At 40.0% G+C, this 17500-nt stretch overlaps 2 protein-coding genes across 2 annotated transcripts in view; one reads left to right on the forward strand and one right to left on the reverse strand.

The window, feature by feature from the left end:
- Window positions 1–590: 590 nt before the first annotated feature.
- LOC143298685 (protein FAM47E-like) lies at window positions 591–15456 on the forward strand. Its single transcript, XM_076611576.1, has 9 exons — window positions 591–972; window positions 3000–3156; window positions 5852–6079; window positions 8850–9022; window positions 10261–10399; window positions 11119–11373; window positions 12314–12478; window positions 13035–13112; window positions 14168–15456. The coding sequence occupies exons 1-9, from the start codon at window positions 896–898 to the stop codon at window positions 14288–14290; spliced, it is 1395 nt and encodes a 464-aa protein (XP_076467691.1). The 5' UTR covers window positions 591–895; the 3' UTR covers window positions 14291–15456.
- A 1870-nt stretch (window positions 15457–17326) lies between these two features.
- Window positions 17327–17500, reverse strand: part of LOC143298582 (transforming growth factor-beta-induced protein ig-h3-like) — a 5268-nt gene continuing 5094 nt past the window's right edge. Inside the window, exon 6 of the mRNA XM_076611461.1 lies at window positions 17327–17448. Within this exon, the coding sequence (XP_076467576.1) occupies window positions 17327–17448 (122 nt within the window). The remainder of the gene's footprint in view (window positions 17449–17500) is intronic.

The raw sequence follows: 17500 nt of genomic DNA on the forward strand, positions 1-17500 counted from the left end.
GTCCGCCAGTGGCGTCTCCTCACCGCCGGGCTGAACTGAACCCAACTCAACTGAGAAGTCGTCACCGTGACTGTGCTCGGATAACTCAGTGAATCCATCCATAACTTGAACATCAGTCCGTGCCGGAGAGAGAGGAGACCTCAGTAAACGGCACGCGCCGCGCTCGCGCAGTGTGTGTGTGTCTGTGTGTGTGTGTGTGTGTGTGTGTGTGTGTGTGTGTGTGTGTGTGTGTGCCGTGTGTGTCAGTGTCTCTGTGTGTGTGTGTGTGTGTGTGTGTGTGGCCGCAAAGGTGATCCGATCAATCTCAGCGGTGTCGGCAGCATAACAGATTGTGACTGCCGGCATCATAAGCAGGTGCAAGAGCGGCTGCCAGAAAATATTGATATATACCAATGTAATAACTTCACTGATGTCAGCTGGTCCTGTGTACGTATACATTAGTTGTAAAATATAGTAATGGTCCAGTGTGATGAAGAGATAAAAGATTGACCGAGTGCGCACCCGTTCAACTCCCAGAGAGAGAGAGAGTAGCAGTACTTTCCCTTGAACGGCCAAGAAAAACGGAGGGGTAGTAACTTCCCTTACAGGAAGTGTATCATGCCCATAGCAACACGACTCCAGGTGGCATCGAAAATTCACGATTTTGTGACAATTACAATGTAAAATATACGAATGAATTGTGTTTTCAGCGAGTCTTTCACTCTGACCCATAACATTTTAAATTTCCTATCACAGGAAGAGCTGCTCAGGGAATTCTGCAAGTTTCAGTGTGAGATCTGACAGCGCAAAATGGCGTCAGTCTAAACGATGCATCAGGTCAGCCGTCTGGAGCATCGATGAATGTTTAACCCAAAGCGACAGTATTATTTATCAAGACCGGAACCTGTGAGCAGCCATGGCAGTAGCTGAGAACAAGTATAACCTGGCTCTTGTCCAGACAAAAACGGAAAAGAAAATTCAACCACAACCATGGTAAGTTATAATTTGTGGAGAGGTTGTATGCATGTTTTTCTTTGTTTTGTTTGTCTAGGCCTTTGACATGGTTCAGCCCCGTGTGTGTGTTTGTGTACGCATGTGTGTGTAGTTCTGTGTGTGTACGCGTGTGTGTGTAGTTCTGTGTGTGTGTGTGTGTGTGTGTGTGTGTGTGTGTGTGTGTGTGTGCAAGTGTGCACATGTGAAACTGATCCTTATACAGAAAGTGCAGATTGTGTGAGCACTCAGTAATTTTCTCGCTATTTGTTTGTCTGTCTCACACACACACACACACACACACACACACACACACACACACACAGACTCTTTCTCTCATTCTCTCATTCAGCTATAGACTAGAAGTCTTTTGCCCTCATAACAGTGTCCATTTATGTGCTTTTGGATCACTATATACAGAACTGTTCCAAGGTTTAATCAGGCATAGTGTGTACTACATTTATTTCTGACTCAATAAAAAATTTAATCGATGGAAAATACATGGTCCTTAAACGTTTTGTCAGTTTGGTTTTTGAAGGCATTTACTGATGATGCATTGATGGTGTCAGAGGAAAGGTTATTCCACAGATTAATGATATGGTTTAGTCAAAACATTTGTGGAACTGGTTAGTTATGAAGTTTGTCTTGTTAAGTTTGAAGTTGTGCCCTCAAGTCATCAAATTTAGCCAAGGTGAACAGTGACACACACACACACACACACACACACACACACACACACACACACACACACACACACACACACTTTTTCTTACACTGGTTTGAACCCCACGCCCCCAAGTATTTTCTCACTCTCTACCTTGCTTGAGTGATGGTCTGGATTCAAGTCATTCTAATGAGATGATAAACTGAGGCCCCATGCGCAGCATGCACTTATAGTGCATATAAAAGAACCGATGGCAACAAAAAAGGTGCCCCTGGCAAAATTATGTGGAAAAAAGGCTCTTTGATAGGAAAACAAGTACACTTGCAAGCAGAAAAAAAATACCCCAAATGGGTGGTGCTCTCACTGTTACAACAACTCTAACACATAAAAATCTGTTGTGACAAAAGAGCATGATAAATAAAGAAATAGGAAATCTGATTTTCATTTCCAAATTATGAATTGAATGTAAATAGTATATAGCTTCTTTTGAATAGCTATTGACATTTTCTTTACAGTGCAAGTAGTATACATGCACACACTCTGTCTGAATGTTAATCTGTTATATAAGATCGCTTGACCAGGTACTCACAGAATTCATTGCACCAGTACCATGCAGTAAACATTTCTAGTTTGTGTTTGAAAGTGACAAACAAAATCTCATTGTCATCAAATGAAAATGTGCTACTTTTTTTTCTTTCTTTTTTTTCTTTTTTGGGGCTTTTATGAAAACATAAAGTGATAAACTCAGATCCATTCCTTGATTTTATCATTCTTTGGGGAATATCTATATTTGAAGATGCAAATTTGATATTTTAAAAAAAATCCTGAATACACAGTCTTTTAAAAGGTATCTTGTTTGCGCTATTCCATTGAAATATACCATGAGATGTTAAATGGATATGAATAGTTTCAGAGCAAAATGGCTTCCAGATTTAGCTTTTGTTAAAATGTAGACAATAAGTGAATAACTATAATTTTGATTTTAAGTGTGACTGTACTTGCAATAAGTCAGCGCATATATATAATGTATTTATATGTGTGTTTTTGTATAACATATGTGCATATGGTGACACAAATTATAATTAGGCTGATTGGATTTTGTTCTTATCATTTGATCACTGGTTTTTTGGGGGGTACTTTCCCAAATATTGTTGCTTTCTTTTTGTCCTTCTTTCTTTACTTTGTGGGTATGTGTGTGTATGTGTGTGTGTGTGTGTGTATGTGTGTATGTGTTTGTGTGTGTGTGCGCGCGCGTGTGTGTGTGTTCTTCTTTTGTTTATTTATTGTGTACAGCTGTCAGATGTATTAAACTGAATTATTATAAATTAAAAAGAACTGAAAAAAGTCACATTGACTGTTGCTGCAGGTACAAAGAAAGGCTGCGGACAAAGTATGTCAAAGCTCTGAAGCCAACAGACACTTCCCAGCATCTGTTGGGCAAGAACTGGATGTTTGTCAAGGATGGGCTGGATGATTTCCGCGATGGTCTACCCCCTGCTGTGGAGGGCAGCGATTTTATCAAGGTGAGTGTGACTGAGAAATAGCTTTAATAGCAATCCGATTGCTTTCCCATAAGAGTGGAGAGAATATGTGATGCTGATGATTAGGTCAGTTTGCAAAATTCATCACATCATACACTTTGATATAATGCTCACTTGTGTACTGTGGTACTAACCGTGCATTGAAGTTTTAGAGGGGGTGGGGTGTGGGGGGGGGGGGGGTTAAGTGGAAGAGAAAAGGATGTCTAGTTTTATTTAGTTCTTTCCTGAGGGTACTGGGTAAGGGTAGATGCTTATTCTGGACTTAGGTATTTATTCATTGCCCCTTTTGCCCTCTGGCATGCAGGACAGCAACAAAGAACCACCACTCCTGTCTGTTTCTCAAAATTGTTCCCCAGGTGTGCTTTAGGCACTGAAGTACTTTGTTCAAAATGGGTATGGCAGAAAAAGCCCACATGACAGAACAACTCATCTGTTATTCTGCCAAAAGATTGTGTGACAGTTGCTCATCCATACTGTAGTGTCTCTCAGTATCTGTGCATTATTTTAATGAAAATGAGAATCAAAATAAATTAAAATGGATGATGTCATGTGTCATTCATATTCAAGCTGATATGGTAGACAGCATGTTAACTTGTCTCCTGCCAGAAAAGGACTTAGCGGCATCAAAACATGTGTGCATGCATACATAGGTATGAGTGAGTGTGTGTGTGTGTTGTGTTGTGGTGTGTGTGTGTGTTTGTGTCTGTGTCTGTTTGTATGTCTGTATGTGTGTGTGTGTGTCTGTGTGTGTGGTGTGTGTTGTGTCCTTGTTTATGTGTCTCTATGTATGTGTGTGTGTGTGTGTGGATGCAGGGCTGCGTGTGTGTGTGTGTGTGTGTGTGTGTGTGTGTGTGTGTGTGTGTGCATAAGATAAGATAAGATAAGATAAGATAAGAATAACTTTATTATCTCCAACTGGAGAAATTTGGTCAGGTGCATTATCACAACATAGACAAGTAAACAACATGGGGACCATAACTGTAAAAGCCAACAACAGCCCCTACAAATATTACGAAGATACAAATGTAAAAAATATCACATACATAGTTTCATACATACATCCACACACTGCAGGTAATAACTAGTATTCTTAATGTAAAAACAGAAAGAATTAAGAAACATTATTTGAATATAATTATAAACATAGCCTACTATACTGCACATTGATTATAATAGACAGATAAGATAAGAATAAAGATGAACTACGGAAAATCACAACCAGATAATCAGCACACACCCGCACCGCACCCCCCACCCCCCACCCCACACACGCGGATAACTTGATTAAACAAGAGTAATAAACATATGTTCTGAAATAAAAGCACCTCACATATTCGCTTTTAAAAACACTGCAATTAATTATTACATCGTAATTATTAAACAGAAATGTATTTAGAATATGGACGTTAGCATTAGACATATTCATTGTACATTCATCCTGCATATTGCACATTATTCTTCCTACATATTGCACATTCATTACAACCAATTGTCACGTTTTAAGCTCAGTAAACACACACACACACACACACACACACACACACACACACACACACACCACAACTAGAACAAGGTACAGCCTATCATGCACGGACTTTCACATGTCTCACATGAGAGTGCGCGCGTGCACACACACACACACACACACACACACACAGTTCTCAAGAATTTAAAAGGTGGATTGAACGCGGAATAAAAGTCTTCAGAGCTCTGGATTTCAACTTAAAAGTTCTGTAGCGTCGTCCTGATGGCAACAGCTCATAATACTTTGCTAAAATATGGGTGTCGTCAGTTGCTGTCTGCCTGCTTTTTTTAACCACTCGACTTTCATACAGCTTTTGCATACTAGCTTGTTTCACTCCCACAATTTTACTGCATACACTCATGACATCGTTCAAAACACACTTACTCCTCACTCCCAAACTTCCATACCAGCACATAAATGAAACTGTAAGCACGGACTCGATACAACATCGATAATAACTTTGAAGAATATTTGAATTTATACCAACATTTCTAAGCTTCTGTAAACAAAAAATTCTAGATTGACATTTCTTATGAATGGAATCAACATTTCTGTCAAAAGTCAGCTTATTGTCTAAGATTGTCCCTAAATATCTATATTCATTGACCCTCTCCACTGTTTGACCATCAATAACAAGGTCAGCTACAGGGAAGGGGTCTTTCCGAAAATCTATTAACATTTCTTTTGTTTTCAATACGTTGAGATCCAGATTGTTTTTCCCACACCAGGAACAGAACTTTTTAATTTCACTGAAATAAATAGCATCAGAGTTGGACAGATCTTCAATTGCTGAATCATCAGAATATTTTATGACAGGAGTTTCCTCCGTGCCTCTGCAGTCATTTGTGTACAGTGTAAAAAGAACAGGGGACAGCACTGTACCTTGGGGTGCACCAGTAGAAGTAGATTTTAGAGAAGAGTGGGCAGAATGAAAGCGGACGGACTGAGTTCTATTGAGAAGAAAACTTACTATCCAAAGAGTAAGCTTCGGATCAACATCCATGCCTAGCAGTTTGAGGGCAAGGAGATGAGGTTGTATTGTGTTAAAAGCAGAAGAGAAGTCAACAAAAAGGATACGAACGAAAGATATGTGGAAATAAGTAAGTAAATAATCTTAACCCTAACCTGGCCCCCTGGCCGTGACTCTGACAGACCGACAAGGGCCCCGGGCCCACCATCACCGGCAGCGGCAGTGCCGGCATCACACAGTCTGTCAAGGAACCCGCACAGGACAACCGCTTCACCAAGCACCAGATCTGCTACTCCCGCATTACTCCGCTGCAGCAGCAGAGGCGCGAACACATCGACGAGATTGAGTATGGCCTTCTGCAGCACCCCCTGGCTCTGTACCCACACCTGGAGGAGAGTGTGCCACCGGAGGTGAGTACAGTGTGTGTATATATAGTTATGGCCTTGTGGTAACACACCATAATAGTGTAGTAGTTGTAGTAGCAGTAATAGCAGAATTTGCAGCCTTGTGGTAACACATCATAATAGTGTAGTAGCAGTAGTAGTAGTAGTAGCAGCAGTGGCAGAAGCAGCAGTCATAGTAGAAGTTGCAGCAGCAGCAATAGTAGAAGTTGTAGTAGTAATAACATATTACCTCTGCTTTCTGACAATCATTGTTGGTATAGTGTGATATTTCATTGTCAGCAATAGCAGTGTTAGTAGCAGCAGTAGTAGCAGCAATATAGTAGTAGTAACAGTAGTGGTGATGGCCCAGTGAAGTGGTTGGTAGTGTGGTAATGTGTCCGCCAAGGAAGCAAGAGAATCTTGGGGCACAGGACTCAATCCCATTCACCAAAATGTTCTCCCCTTCCACTAGATCTTGAGTGCTTGTCTGGATGCTAGTCATTTGGGTGAGATTTTAAACAGAGGACCTGTGCACAGCATGCATTCAGTGCGTGTTATAAAACCCATGGCAACAAAAGGTTTATTTTTATCCCTGGCAAAATCCTGAGGAAAAATCATCTCTAATATACGTGTGTGTGAGTGAAGCCTGACTGGATGCTGCAGGAAACAAATGATAATCATTTAGACAGCTATCAGTCAACTCAGCCCACACCAGCAGTCTTTTGTTCAAATAACTCAGTGTTGGTAAAGGGCTCAGAGTTTGGTCTGATTTCATTTATTAACAATCACCCATTCAGTGTGAAAGGATGTGTGGAATTTTATTAACAGTTAAACGTGTAAGAATGTACATTATTCTTTTGTCTACATCCTTTTTGTTTTCTGTTTTTGTTTTTCATCCGTACAAATGCATAAGGATGCAAGCATACATGTTTGTATATATATGTAAGTGTGTTTGTATCGATATATGGTTGTGAATAAATGTGATACAATGTGTGCGTAAGTGAGCATGTGTGTGTTTGACTAGTGCACAGAGTGACTTCCTGTGTGTCTGTGTTTTCACATACACCTGTATTTTATGAGTGAGTTAAGTAATAAAAAATAAAATGAAGTAAACTGTTGAAATCAAATACCAGCCATATGACTTAAAGGTTAGAACACTCTGTGTGTATGTCACTATGTGAGTGTGCGTGTGTGTGTGTGTGTGTGTGTCTGTCTGTCTGTCTGTCTGTCTGTGATTGAAAGTAAGAATAAGAGAGTGATCAAGTATTGTTTAACTGTTCTTGTTTAAGATGAAGAAATGTTTAATGAAAAGACTCCAGGAAGGTAAAATAACCAGAACTAGATCAGGAAACCTTGTAAGTGGTATTTTGCAGTACTCAGCATGCTCTTCAAATTGTTCATATGTTTGGATTTTGAGAGTTGTATTTTGTGTGTGTGAATATGTGTGTGTGTGTATGTGTGTGTGTGTGAACATGGGTGTTTGAGTGCATGTGTACGAGTTTGTATGTTGGATGTATGAATATCTGCATGTTTGTGTGTGCATGACACAGAGAGAGAGAGAGAGAGAGTGCATATGGGCATATGTTTATGTGCATTGGCATGCTTGTGTGAGCATGCATGTGTGGGTGCGCACAAATTCACTGAATGTGGCCCATTTTTCTTCTTGCTTTATTTCAGTCATTTGCCTTCTAATAGTTCTACATTGGGTTTATTGTTTGTTGTTGTTGTTGTTGTTTTTTTTTGGGGGGGGGGTTGTTTATATTGTTTCATTATTTGATTTCATTTTATGTTAAAATAATGTTTTATACAAACCTAGGGAAGGCTCTCAAGGCCTGTCCAGCATGCTGGGTTTATTTGAAGTTCAGGTATCTCCTCCTTTTTTTTTTTTCTTTTCTTATTCTTTCTTTTTTAGCAGATGTCTGTGAAATGTCTGCACATTTTGACATCTCTTTGAAACTAAAACTGAAACCATGTGAGAGAGAGAGAGAGAGAGAGAGAGAGAGAGAGAGAGAGAGAGAGAGAGTTTGAGTGTATGTGTGCAAATGTGTGTGAGTAAAAATGTGTGTGAATGAGTACATTTGAGCGTGCGTGCGTGCATGCGTGCATGTAAGTGTGTGTGTGTGTGTGTGTGTGTGTGTGTGTGTGTTGCTCTTTTGTTCCTTAGACTTGTGTTGAATTTCTTTTCAGGATCAGAAAGGTTTTTTTTGTTTATTTATCTCTCTTTCATTCAATTTATTTATGAAACACAAGTGCATATTGTCTTCATCAGATCCCTACAACAACAACAACAACAACAAACTCAGGGATGAGGAAGTGGGTTTTGGATGGAGGGGGATAGTAGGGGTGTTGAACAAAACATCCAGAAGAATAAAGCAACACATTTAGCTTTTTGTTTGTTTGTTTCAATGAGTACAGGGCATGTTCAAAGATACTTTGACCTTTGTGTACCTTTGTGTGCGGTTCTACAAACAACCTTCTGCCAACTTAAACACACACACACACACACACACACACACACACACACACACACCAGTGTTGAGAAAGGGTGATTATGTTTTATTTTGCTTGGTGTTTCAGTACTTATTTCTTTTACCCTTCAAAAATATGAGAAATTTGATGTGAAAAAAAGAGTAATGCAATGCAATACAACACAAGACAATATAATTCAATAGAATAGAATGTGAGACAATGCAATAGAGTACAATTCAATGCAATGTAATGCAGTACAATACAGCACAGCACAGCACAGTACAGTACAGTACAATACAACTACCATGTTGATCTATCCTGGATTCAGATGTTTGAAGACATCGTGGACATTCTGGACCCGGAGATGAACCTGATGGAAGAGGAGGACCAGATACCAGAGGAGGAGGAGGAGGCGGAGAGACAGACTGCCGCCGCTGCTGCCACGGCTGAGGAAGCACACCCTGCCTCCGCCCGCAGCATGGATGACAGCACCGGATCTGAGTGAGTTTTCTTTTCTCTGTGCTGGGGGTGTGGGGTAGTGTGTGTGTGTGTATGTGTGACACAGAGAGAGAGAGAGAGAGTGTGTGTGTGTGTGTGTGTGCGCACGCGTGCGTGAGACACAGAGAGTGTGTGTGTGTCTGTGTCTGTATGTGTGTGTGTGTAAGTGTGTGTGTGTGTGTGTGTGTGTGTAAGAGTGTGTGTGTGTGTGTGACTCATGTCTGTTAGTGTGTGTGTGTGTGTGTCTGTGTGCATGCATGAATGTGTGTGTGTGTGACTCGTGTCTGTGAGAGAGAGTGTGTGTGTGTATGTCTGTGTCTGTGTGTCTGTCTGTGTCCACATTGTATTTAAAATGTAGGCTGTACACAATGGTTCAGTTTATGATGCTGAAGTCACCTGCATATGACAAGCAAGTCCTGTTGGGAGTGCTGAAGCATAACGATAACTGATGGTGACATTGCCTGGTGATTGTAGCATAATGTGCTTTCTTCAGCCTTCTTCAAGAGAGACTCCTCAAAAAATCTGAAGTTGTGCAAATGATCCCAAAGTTCTCTGTAATCAGCTGAACAGTTCCTTTGTAAAACATTATGAAGTCAAAGAACATAATGTGTGGTTTTGATATATTATGTACAAATGTGAGTGCCCATGTAAATGTACAAAATCAGAAAAGTTTGTGACACTCAAAATCTGGTCTTTGGTATTGACATTACAGAGCCTGCTGATACGCATTCTGAATGCTTGGTTTTTCTCCTTTTTTTTTTTTTTTTTTTTTTTTTTTTTTTTGTCAGCTAAGGGCTGTACTTAAGTGCAAAGAATTTTATTAGTGTATGGTGCTTGAAACTTGATCTGTGCAATTCAGGTAAAGCTGCCAAAGCTAACATATCATCAGTGTTTGAGCTTTTCTTTTTTCTTTTTTTATTCCTTTTTGTTGGTGTGTTTGTGTGTGTGTGTGTGTGTGTGCATGTATGTGTGGGAATATGTGTATGGTATATTGTTACTTGTCATCTTTTTTTTTTCTTTTTCTTTTTTTTTTGTTATACACCAGACCATATTGGCTGGGGTTTTTTTTTCTTATATTGCTTTTTACAGTTATCATAAAGTGCCTTGAGCATTGGAAGGCACCATATGAATTTCCATTATTGTGATCATTGTTATTATTTTCGTACACGACAAGGGCTATATTGAAAAAGAATATACAAAGAATTTTGTTAAATTGCCGGATGTGTGCATGCTGGTTACAGGAGAGAGGACCCCACAGCACCCAGGAACCCCTACCGCTGGCTGCCACGCAAAGAGGAGAAGGAAAAGGAGAAGAAAGATAGGCGGAGCGTGCGTGATAGGACAGCATCCTCTCCATCTGAGGAAGAGCATATACAGAAAGTGAGATCTGTGTTTTAAATCGGGAGAGAGAAAGAAAGAGAAAAGGAATTTAAATTTGGATATGTGTTTGTTGTTTTATAGTTTATTTCTTTGTTTTTTTTTCTGTTTGGTTTTTTTTTTTTTTTTTTTTCCATTTGCAGTTTTTAACAACTTTTTAAATATGTATGAGTGGGGTGTTACCAGTGGTGCAGGATGTGTGTGTTTTTTATGTATTCTGGCTCAGATTGTGTGTGTGTGTGTGTGTGTGTGTGTGTGTAACTCAGCTGACATCCTACTTAAAGTGCTTCCCCCATGTGTGTGTGTGTGTGTGTGTGTGTGAGACATTGTGTGTGTGTGTGTGTGTGAGTGTGTCTCTGTGACTGTGTCTGTGTCTGTGTGTTTTGCACAAATGAAGAACAAACCACTTTGTGCAGATTGACATCAAACTGAAGAACAAACCACTTTGGGCAGATGGACATCAAACTGAAGAACAAATACATGTCCTCAATTAACCTTTCTGCGCCTGTAAAATATCAGCTAATATCCTCCATAAAATGCTTCCGCAGCGCCTATAAAATGTCCACACAAGTCCTGCATCTGTTCTGATTTTTTTTTTTTTTTTTTTTTTAAGCAGTAGTGGTGTACCCTTACACGGATCAGTCAATACTGCTTTAACACCTCCTTGAAGCTGAAACCGAAAATGAAACTGAAACTGTTGACATGCACGCGCACACACACAGGTGACCCGGGACTTCTGCCAGTGGGTGGCCGACCTGGGAGGGGAGAGCAACAACATCGAGGAGTCCACCATCACCAGCCTCTTTGCCAGCGGCTACGAGACCAAGCCGGCGTTGTCAGTGCCCATCCATGTGGTGGAGCTGACCAACGTGCCCCCCGAGCTGCGCATGTCGGCCACCGTGCCGCAGCATCAGCAGGGTCATCAGCACAGCGCCACCAAGGCCACACCCCCGGCCCAGAAGACAGAGAAGGAATGGGTCAGTGAATAATGTTGTTGTGTAGACTTGTCTGTTGTTGGTTCTGTGGGTTTTGTGTGTGTGTGTGTGTGTTTTCTTTTTTTTATTGGGGGTGGGATGGGGTGGGGTGGGGTGTATGTGGGAGGTTGGTAGGTGTTGGGATAGGGGGAGAAGGGGGAGTATGAGTCTCAGTGTATGCTTGTGTTGCACAATATATGTCAGTGTAGATGGACATTAAACGGAAGAACATGTCCGCCATTGAGCACATTCTTATGTTTTTCTTTCACACACACACACACACACACACACACACACACACACACACAGTGTACACACACTTGCACACATTCTCACTTTGCAACTCTGAAAGCCTCTGAAAAGGCACAAGATAATTCTCTATTACCGTGAAGAGACTAAACACAAACAAAATTCTGATAATTAATGTCTTTAAGACTGCGTGAATTATTCCATGACAAACAAGCAATCTATGAACACTCTGTGCAGAAAAGTCAATGTAGATTGTCTCTGACAAACAGGAGCTTCATTCTATTACTTGTGTGCAGACTGGCACAAAAGCCAAGTTGTTAAAAGAGATAGATTTTCAATGTGAAGGTCCTGGGTTCAAATCCCAGTGGCAGCACTTGATGGGCAAAGGATGGAGATGTTTCTAATCTCCAAGGTCAACTGATGTGCAGACCCGCTCATTCCTGAACCCCCTTTGAGTATGTACGCATGCAGATCAAATATGTATGTTAAAGATCCTGTAATCCATAACAAGGTAGGTTTTGGAAACAAGGACATACCTAGTATGCACGCATTCGAAACAGAGTATTTATGCGCACACAATGGGGTTAACAAAACAGTCATACACTAAAAAGCCCATTTGAAAAATGAGTGAACATGGAAGCTGCAGCCCACGAACACAGAGGAAAAAAGAATAAGAGGAATTTACTGTGTGCAGAAAGTGAGCGGGGAGTACCAGCCCTCGTGGATCAAGTTCAAGTACGGGGCCTGGTACCTGCCTCCCAAAACCTGGCAGAAGCGGGACTATTATGAGCCCCTGGTGGACCCCAAGGAGCTCAAGGACCAGGAGATGTCCGAGGCCAAGAAAAAGAGTCACAGACTGGTCAGTTGGGTAGAGTGGGAGGGGTGGGGTGGGGGTAGAAGAAGGAGAAGGAGTGAAGGTGACAGTGGTGGTAAATGTCCGAGGCCAAGAAAAAAAGAGTCACAGACTGGTCAGTTTGGTAGAGTGGGAGGGGTGGGGTGAGGGTAGAGGAAGGAGAAGTAGGTAGGAGTGAAGGTGATGGTGATGACTGAGGCCAAGTGTTTTTGTACACTTCTCAAGTATAAAGTAGGGATGAGAGAAGGAATTAGGTAGATGGGTAAATATTGAGATTCGAGGGCAATGTTTTGAAATTGAACATTGTTTGATGATTTAAAAAATTATTAAATATTTTGCATCCATTTCATATTTAAAGAATGAATGCTGCTTTTTGTTTTGTGTTCTGAAAAGAATTGATCTTACTGCTTACTGCTGTTTCATGGTTTGAAAAAGAAATGTTCCTATTGTCTCACGCTTTAAAAATGAAATACCTTGTTACTGTTTCATGATCTAGAAAAACCAATGTTGTCATTCTGTTGTGTTAAAATTTTACACTGTTGATTTTTCTGATCTGCATCAGAATCAGGAGCTGTCCTCCATGCATGCTTCCAAGGCCTTCATGGACTTCATCAGCAAGAAAAGTGTCAGGAAGCCAGAGGTACAAACTCACACTTTTTTTTTTCTTTTTTCTTTTTTTTTTCTTTTTTTTTTTTGATACTTTTTTTTTTCAAAGATAGTGGTATGCAGTTTCAAGAACTTTGTGGAAAGAATGTCGCTGAAGCAACATTATTGCTGCAGTTTTATAAAAGTATGGGGAGAAGATGATTGCAGGACTAAGAATAGAATAGAATAGGTCTTTATTACCAAGTGTTCCAGGGACACATGGATTATATTGTGGGCGTGTTGGGGGTTGGGGGGTTAATTGTACATGAAAGGTACAAACATGGATTGGAAACCAAATACAATCACAAGTACATTAGTTTTTGTTCTATCATTAATAAGTATTTCTTTTTCAGAAATTATGGTAGGAGAATTTTCTTTAACTGTTATCATCAGTGGTGGTTTGAGCAAAGATGTTAATCATGTTTGCTAAAGAAAAAAAATTAATAAAAATAAAAAAGATTAAAAGAGAACTACTGTCTGGTGTGAAATGTTAAACTATTAAACAAGATAAAGTTTTGTATTTGACTGGGTATTTTAAAGAACAAACAAATGTGTTACACCGACATTCATACATCAATACAGGTACATATATATGTACATATGTATAGAAGACTGATAAACAGATGGGTGGATATTTTGATTCAGTGTTTGAACTGAAACACAGACAGGCAAAGGCAGATGGCTTGTGATGTGTGTTGTCACCAGTAATGTGTGTTTTCAGCAGTGATGTATGTTGTTAGCAGTAATGTGTGTTTTCAGCAGTGATGTGTGTTGTTAGCAGTAATGTGTCTTTTCAGCAGGGATGTGTGTTGTCAGCAGTAATGTGTGTTTTCAACAGTGATGTGTGTTGATAGCAGTGAAGTGTGTTGTCGGCAGTGATGTGTGTTGTCAGTAGTAATGTTATGTGTTGTCAGTAGTTATGTGTGTTGTCATCAGCAATGTGTGTTGTCATCACCGATGTGTGTCATCATCAGCGATATGTGTTGTCATCACCGATGTGTGTCGTCATCAGTGATGTGTGTCGTCATTAGCGATGTTGTGTGTTGTCAGTTCCTGGAGGAGGTGGGAGAGATCCAGAGGAAAGCAGCGGAAGAGGAACAGAAGAGACTGGAAGCAGAACTGTTGGCAAAGCAGAAGAAAAGTGGCACTGGCAAGAGTTCCCACAAAGTCTAGACTGCTGATCTCTTGTGCTCGATCATGGCACTCCACCACAGAACTTGCATCTCACCTCTCACTGCTTGCCATCATTGCATGGGAGTCTTTCTGTTGACCTCTGATAAATTCAAACTCACTGACAATGAAACCATTTATTTTTCTTTGTATCTTTCTGTGATTTCTTCAGATTTCCTCACAGCTTGAAGAAATTTTTATGTTGCTTCAAAGTAATAACAACTTTTTCCCGTAATAATATTAATTCTTGAAATTCAGTCTTTATTTGAAATTAAAGATAGATCTGTAGCTTCTAAAATTCCATTTAAAAATCTTTTTTTTAATTTTAATTCATGTGTGTGATTGAGAGAGATCGAGAGAGAGAGATCGAGAGAGAGAGCATGAGTCATATGATGGATGTTTTTTCCCCTGATGTTACAACATACTTTTTTTTCTTACTGTTATGACATAAAGTCATGCAATGATGAAACAGTCATGATCCATTGTGATAATACATCCGTCCATAAAAAAATCTGTTGTTTGTCTTTTTAACTTGAAAAATTATGTGTGAATACATTAAAATGAAGATTATGTGTGAATACATTGAAATGAAGATTATTTTGTTTTGTTTTGTATTCTGTTTATATCTGAATGCTGTATATAATGTCACACACAATATAGATACTTTGTTGTAAAGACACTATTATCACTCTCTTCAGAATAGTTTGGATATGATAAGCCTTTCATCAGCAGCTCTTTAAGATTTATCTCAGATGCTGTTAATCTGATGCATTTTTACTTCAAGCATTTTTTTTCTCTCCAGGTTTGTCTTATACATGTGTGTGTGTGTGTGTGTGTGTGTGTGTGTGCGTATCCACATATATGCATCTGATTAGGCATGTTTGGATGTTATCATATTCATGTCAGTATGTTGTGCTCGTGTGTGTGTGTGTGTGTGTGTGTGTGTGTATTTATTCTGGGAGAGATGTGTCTTTTTCTATGTCTGGTTAGGATTTGGAAAAGATGGCCTTCCCCTGTCACAGTCACAAATCTGTGATGTATTTTGTGTTTCGGGAAAACATGTTTACACAAATATTATAGATATATGTACTTCACACATGTTTTGTGACTGTGTGTGAACCACTTTATATTCACTTAAATTTGAATAAATAAAGTTCATTTATTGGACATCATTTGTGTGATTTGGTTTGACATTTTTAACAAGTAATGAAAATGTGGGGTAAGCAGGTAAATTGTTTGGAAAGTGTTTCGATGTTTGTGTTGGTGTATGAGCATCAGCATGACTTACTTCTTTAGAGCGTTTGATTCAATGTCTGTCCGTCTGTTTGTCCATCTCTCTCTCTCTCTCTCTCTCTCTCTCTCTCTCTCTGTGCCTGTCTCTCCCTCTCTCTTGCTTGTTCACTTACATTTCCTTTTTTTGTTTGTTTTGCTGTCATCTACACCATTTCAGTGGCATTACTCCCATGCTGCTCATACAGAGTTACCCATACACAGCACACCTGGTATCATCTGTCATTGTCCCTGCACAATAAGTGCACAGGGAGCTCTACATGTTAGATCCCAGGAGGCCAAACACCAAAGGAGACCCTGCACTGCTGGCAAGTCTACTCTGTCAGTAGTGGCTGTTCTGATCATATTGAGAACACAAAAACCTACTAAGCCTCCTACTGACAACAATAATCACTTAGACTGAGTGAATTTTCCCCTCTGGAGTAGAGATTGCCACCATGTCCCTCCAAAGACAGCCCAACCTTGAATCTGAAAGTGCTAAGACTTTGACAAGAATTCATCCGAAGAATGGAAGTGGATGTCACAAAGAACATAGGGCAAAATTGGCCACAGAATCTATGACGTTTTGGTTTTTTGTTTGTTTGGGTTTTTTTTTGGTTCTTTTGTTTGTTTGTTTTGTGTGTGTGTGAATGTTAATGATGAATGAGGATGAAAACAATGATGCTATGGATGTTCTCATATGTTTGATTAAACAATTAATGCACATACAGCCCTGCATCTCATTCAGATCTTGCATTCCAGCTGGCATTCCCTTACATTCCCCGACCTCTTATAAAGTGAAGAATAATGATGGTGATAGAGCACCTCTGTGCCACTTTAAATGGTAGCATAGGGGCAAAAGACTCCGGGGGGGGCGGGGGGGGGGTCAAACAAACATAGATAATAATGTGAAGTAGTGAGTCACACACAATACTTTACCAACATCTATTTGTAAGCTGACATCCTTGCCATGACAGAAATGAATCCAGACAGAATGAAGTGGGTTGTTTTTGTTTTGTTTTGTTCAGTAATATCATCTACATAGCAAATGAAATGAAAAAGCTTTGTATTTGCCAGTTAGAAGTGAAAAATCTCTCAACTCAACGCATATGGTGGTGGACTCTGATTACCCTCCCTCATTTTCCCGCTGCATTATTCTGTTTGTATAAACACTATACCAGATCTGGATTTTGATCCCCACCCCACTCCTCTCCCATCCCGAGCCTTCTGCCACTTCTGTCACACACACACACACACACACACACACAATGACACACACACACACACACACACACCCCGTGACACACACACATACACACCGCCGACACGGTTGAGCCCCGGGCATACGTCAAAACACGAGCAACTGATTCCAATTTTTAAAAGAATCAGTAGGGGTGAAGGGTACTGAGCGCAGAAAATAATAATGAAAACGCTTGAGTGCCAGACAAAAGTCCGGCAACACCTTTCACCTCAGTTAACTGAAGGTGATAATCAAATAAAATGGAATGTGTTCGTTTTCTTCATGAAAAATAAAATAAAATAAAAATTTTAAAAAAGGTTGAATATATGCATAATATTAGATTTCTACATCCATGCCATCAACGTTCATTCACTTGAAAAGACACGGGGAAATTTTCAGTTGCCAACTTTTTTTTCTTCTTCTTCTTCTTCTTTTCTTCTTTTTTTAAAAAAAAAACAACCGTGTGACGTAATACTTATCGTGACGTCAGATACAGTAACGTATGCAACTTCTGCGACGTTTTTTGAATTCTAGATCTGGCTTTTGAGGGATTCTGGGATGAGGACACGGTCGATCTTGTGGACGACACCGTTAAAAGCGCTCATGTCCACTCCGTTGCGAACCAGATGTCCGCCCTCAATGGTTCCTTGGCCTGTTGGGATTCAACATTATTTGCCAGTTATCATTATTATCATCAGTACTGA

This window comes from Babylonia areolata, chromosome 24 (genome assembly GCF_041734735.1).
Source record: "Babylonia areolata isolate BAREFJ2019XMU chromosome 24, ASM4173473v1, whole genome shotgun sequence".
In the NCBI taxonomy this organism is placed as follows: Eukaryota; Metazoa; Mollusca; class Gastropoda; order Neogastropoda; family Buccinidae; genus Babylonia; species Babylonia areolata.

Excerpts from the sequence above, each read along its gene's own strand:
- LOC143298685 (XM_076611576.1), top strand. The coding sequence starts at position 896 with ATGGCAGTAGCTGAGAACAAGTATAACCTGGCTCTTGTCCAGACAAAA. Across the intron at positions 11,374-12,313 it reads AGAAGACAGAGAAGGAATGG|AAAGTGAGCGGGGAGTACCA; the intron begins GTCAGTGAATAA and ends TACTGTGTGCAG. Across the intron at positions 12,479-13,034 it reads AGAAAAAGAGTCACAGACTG|AATCAGGAGCTGTCCTCCAT; the intron begins GTCAGTTGGGTA and ends GATCTGCATCAG.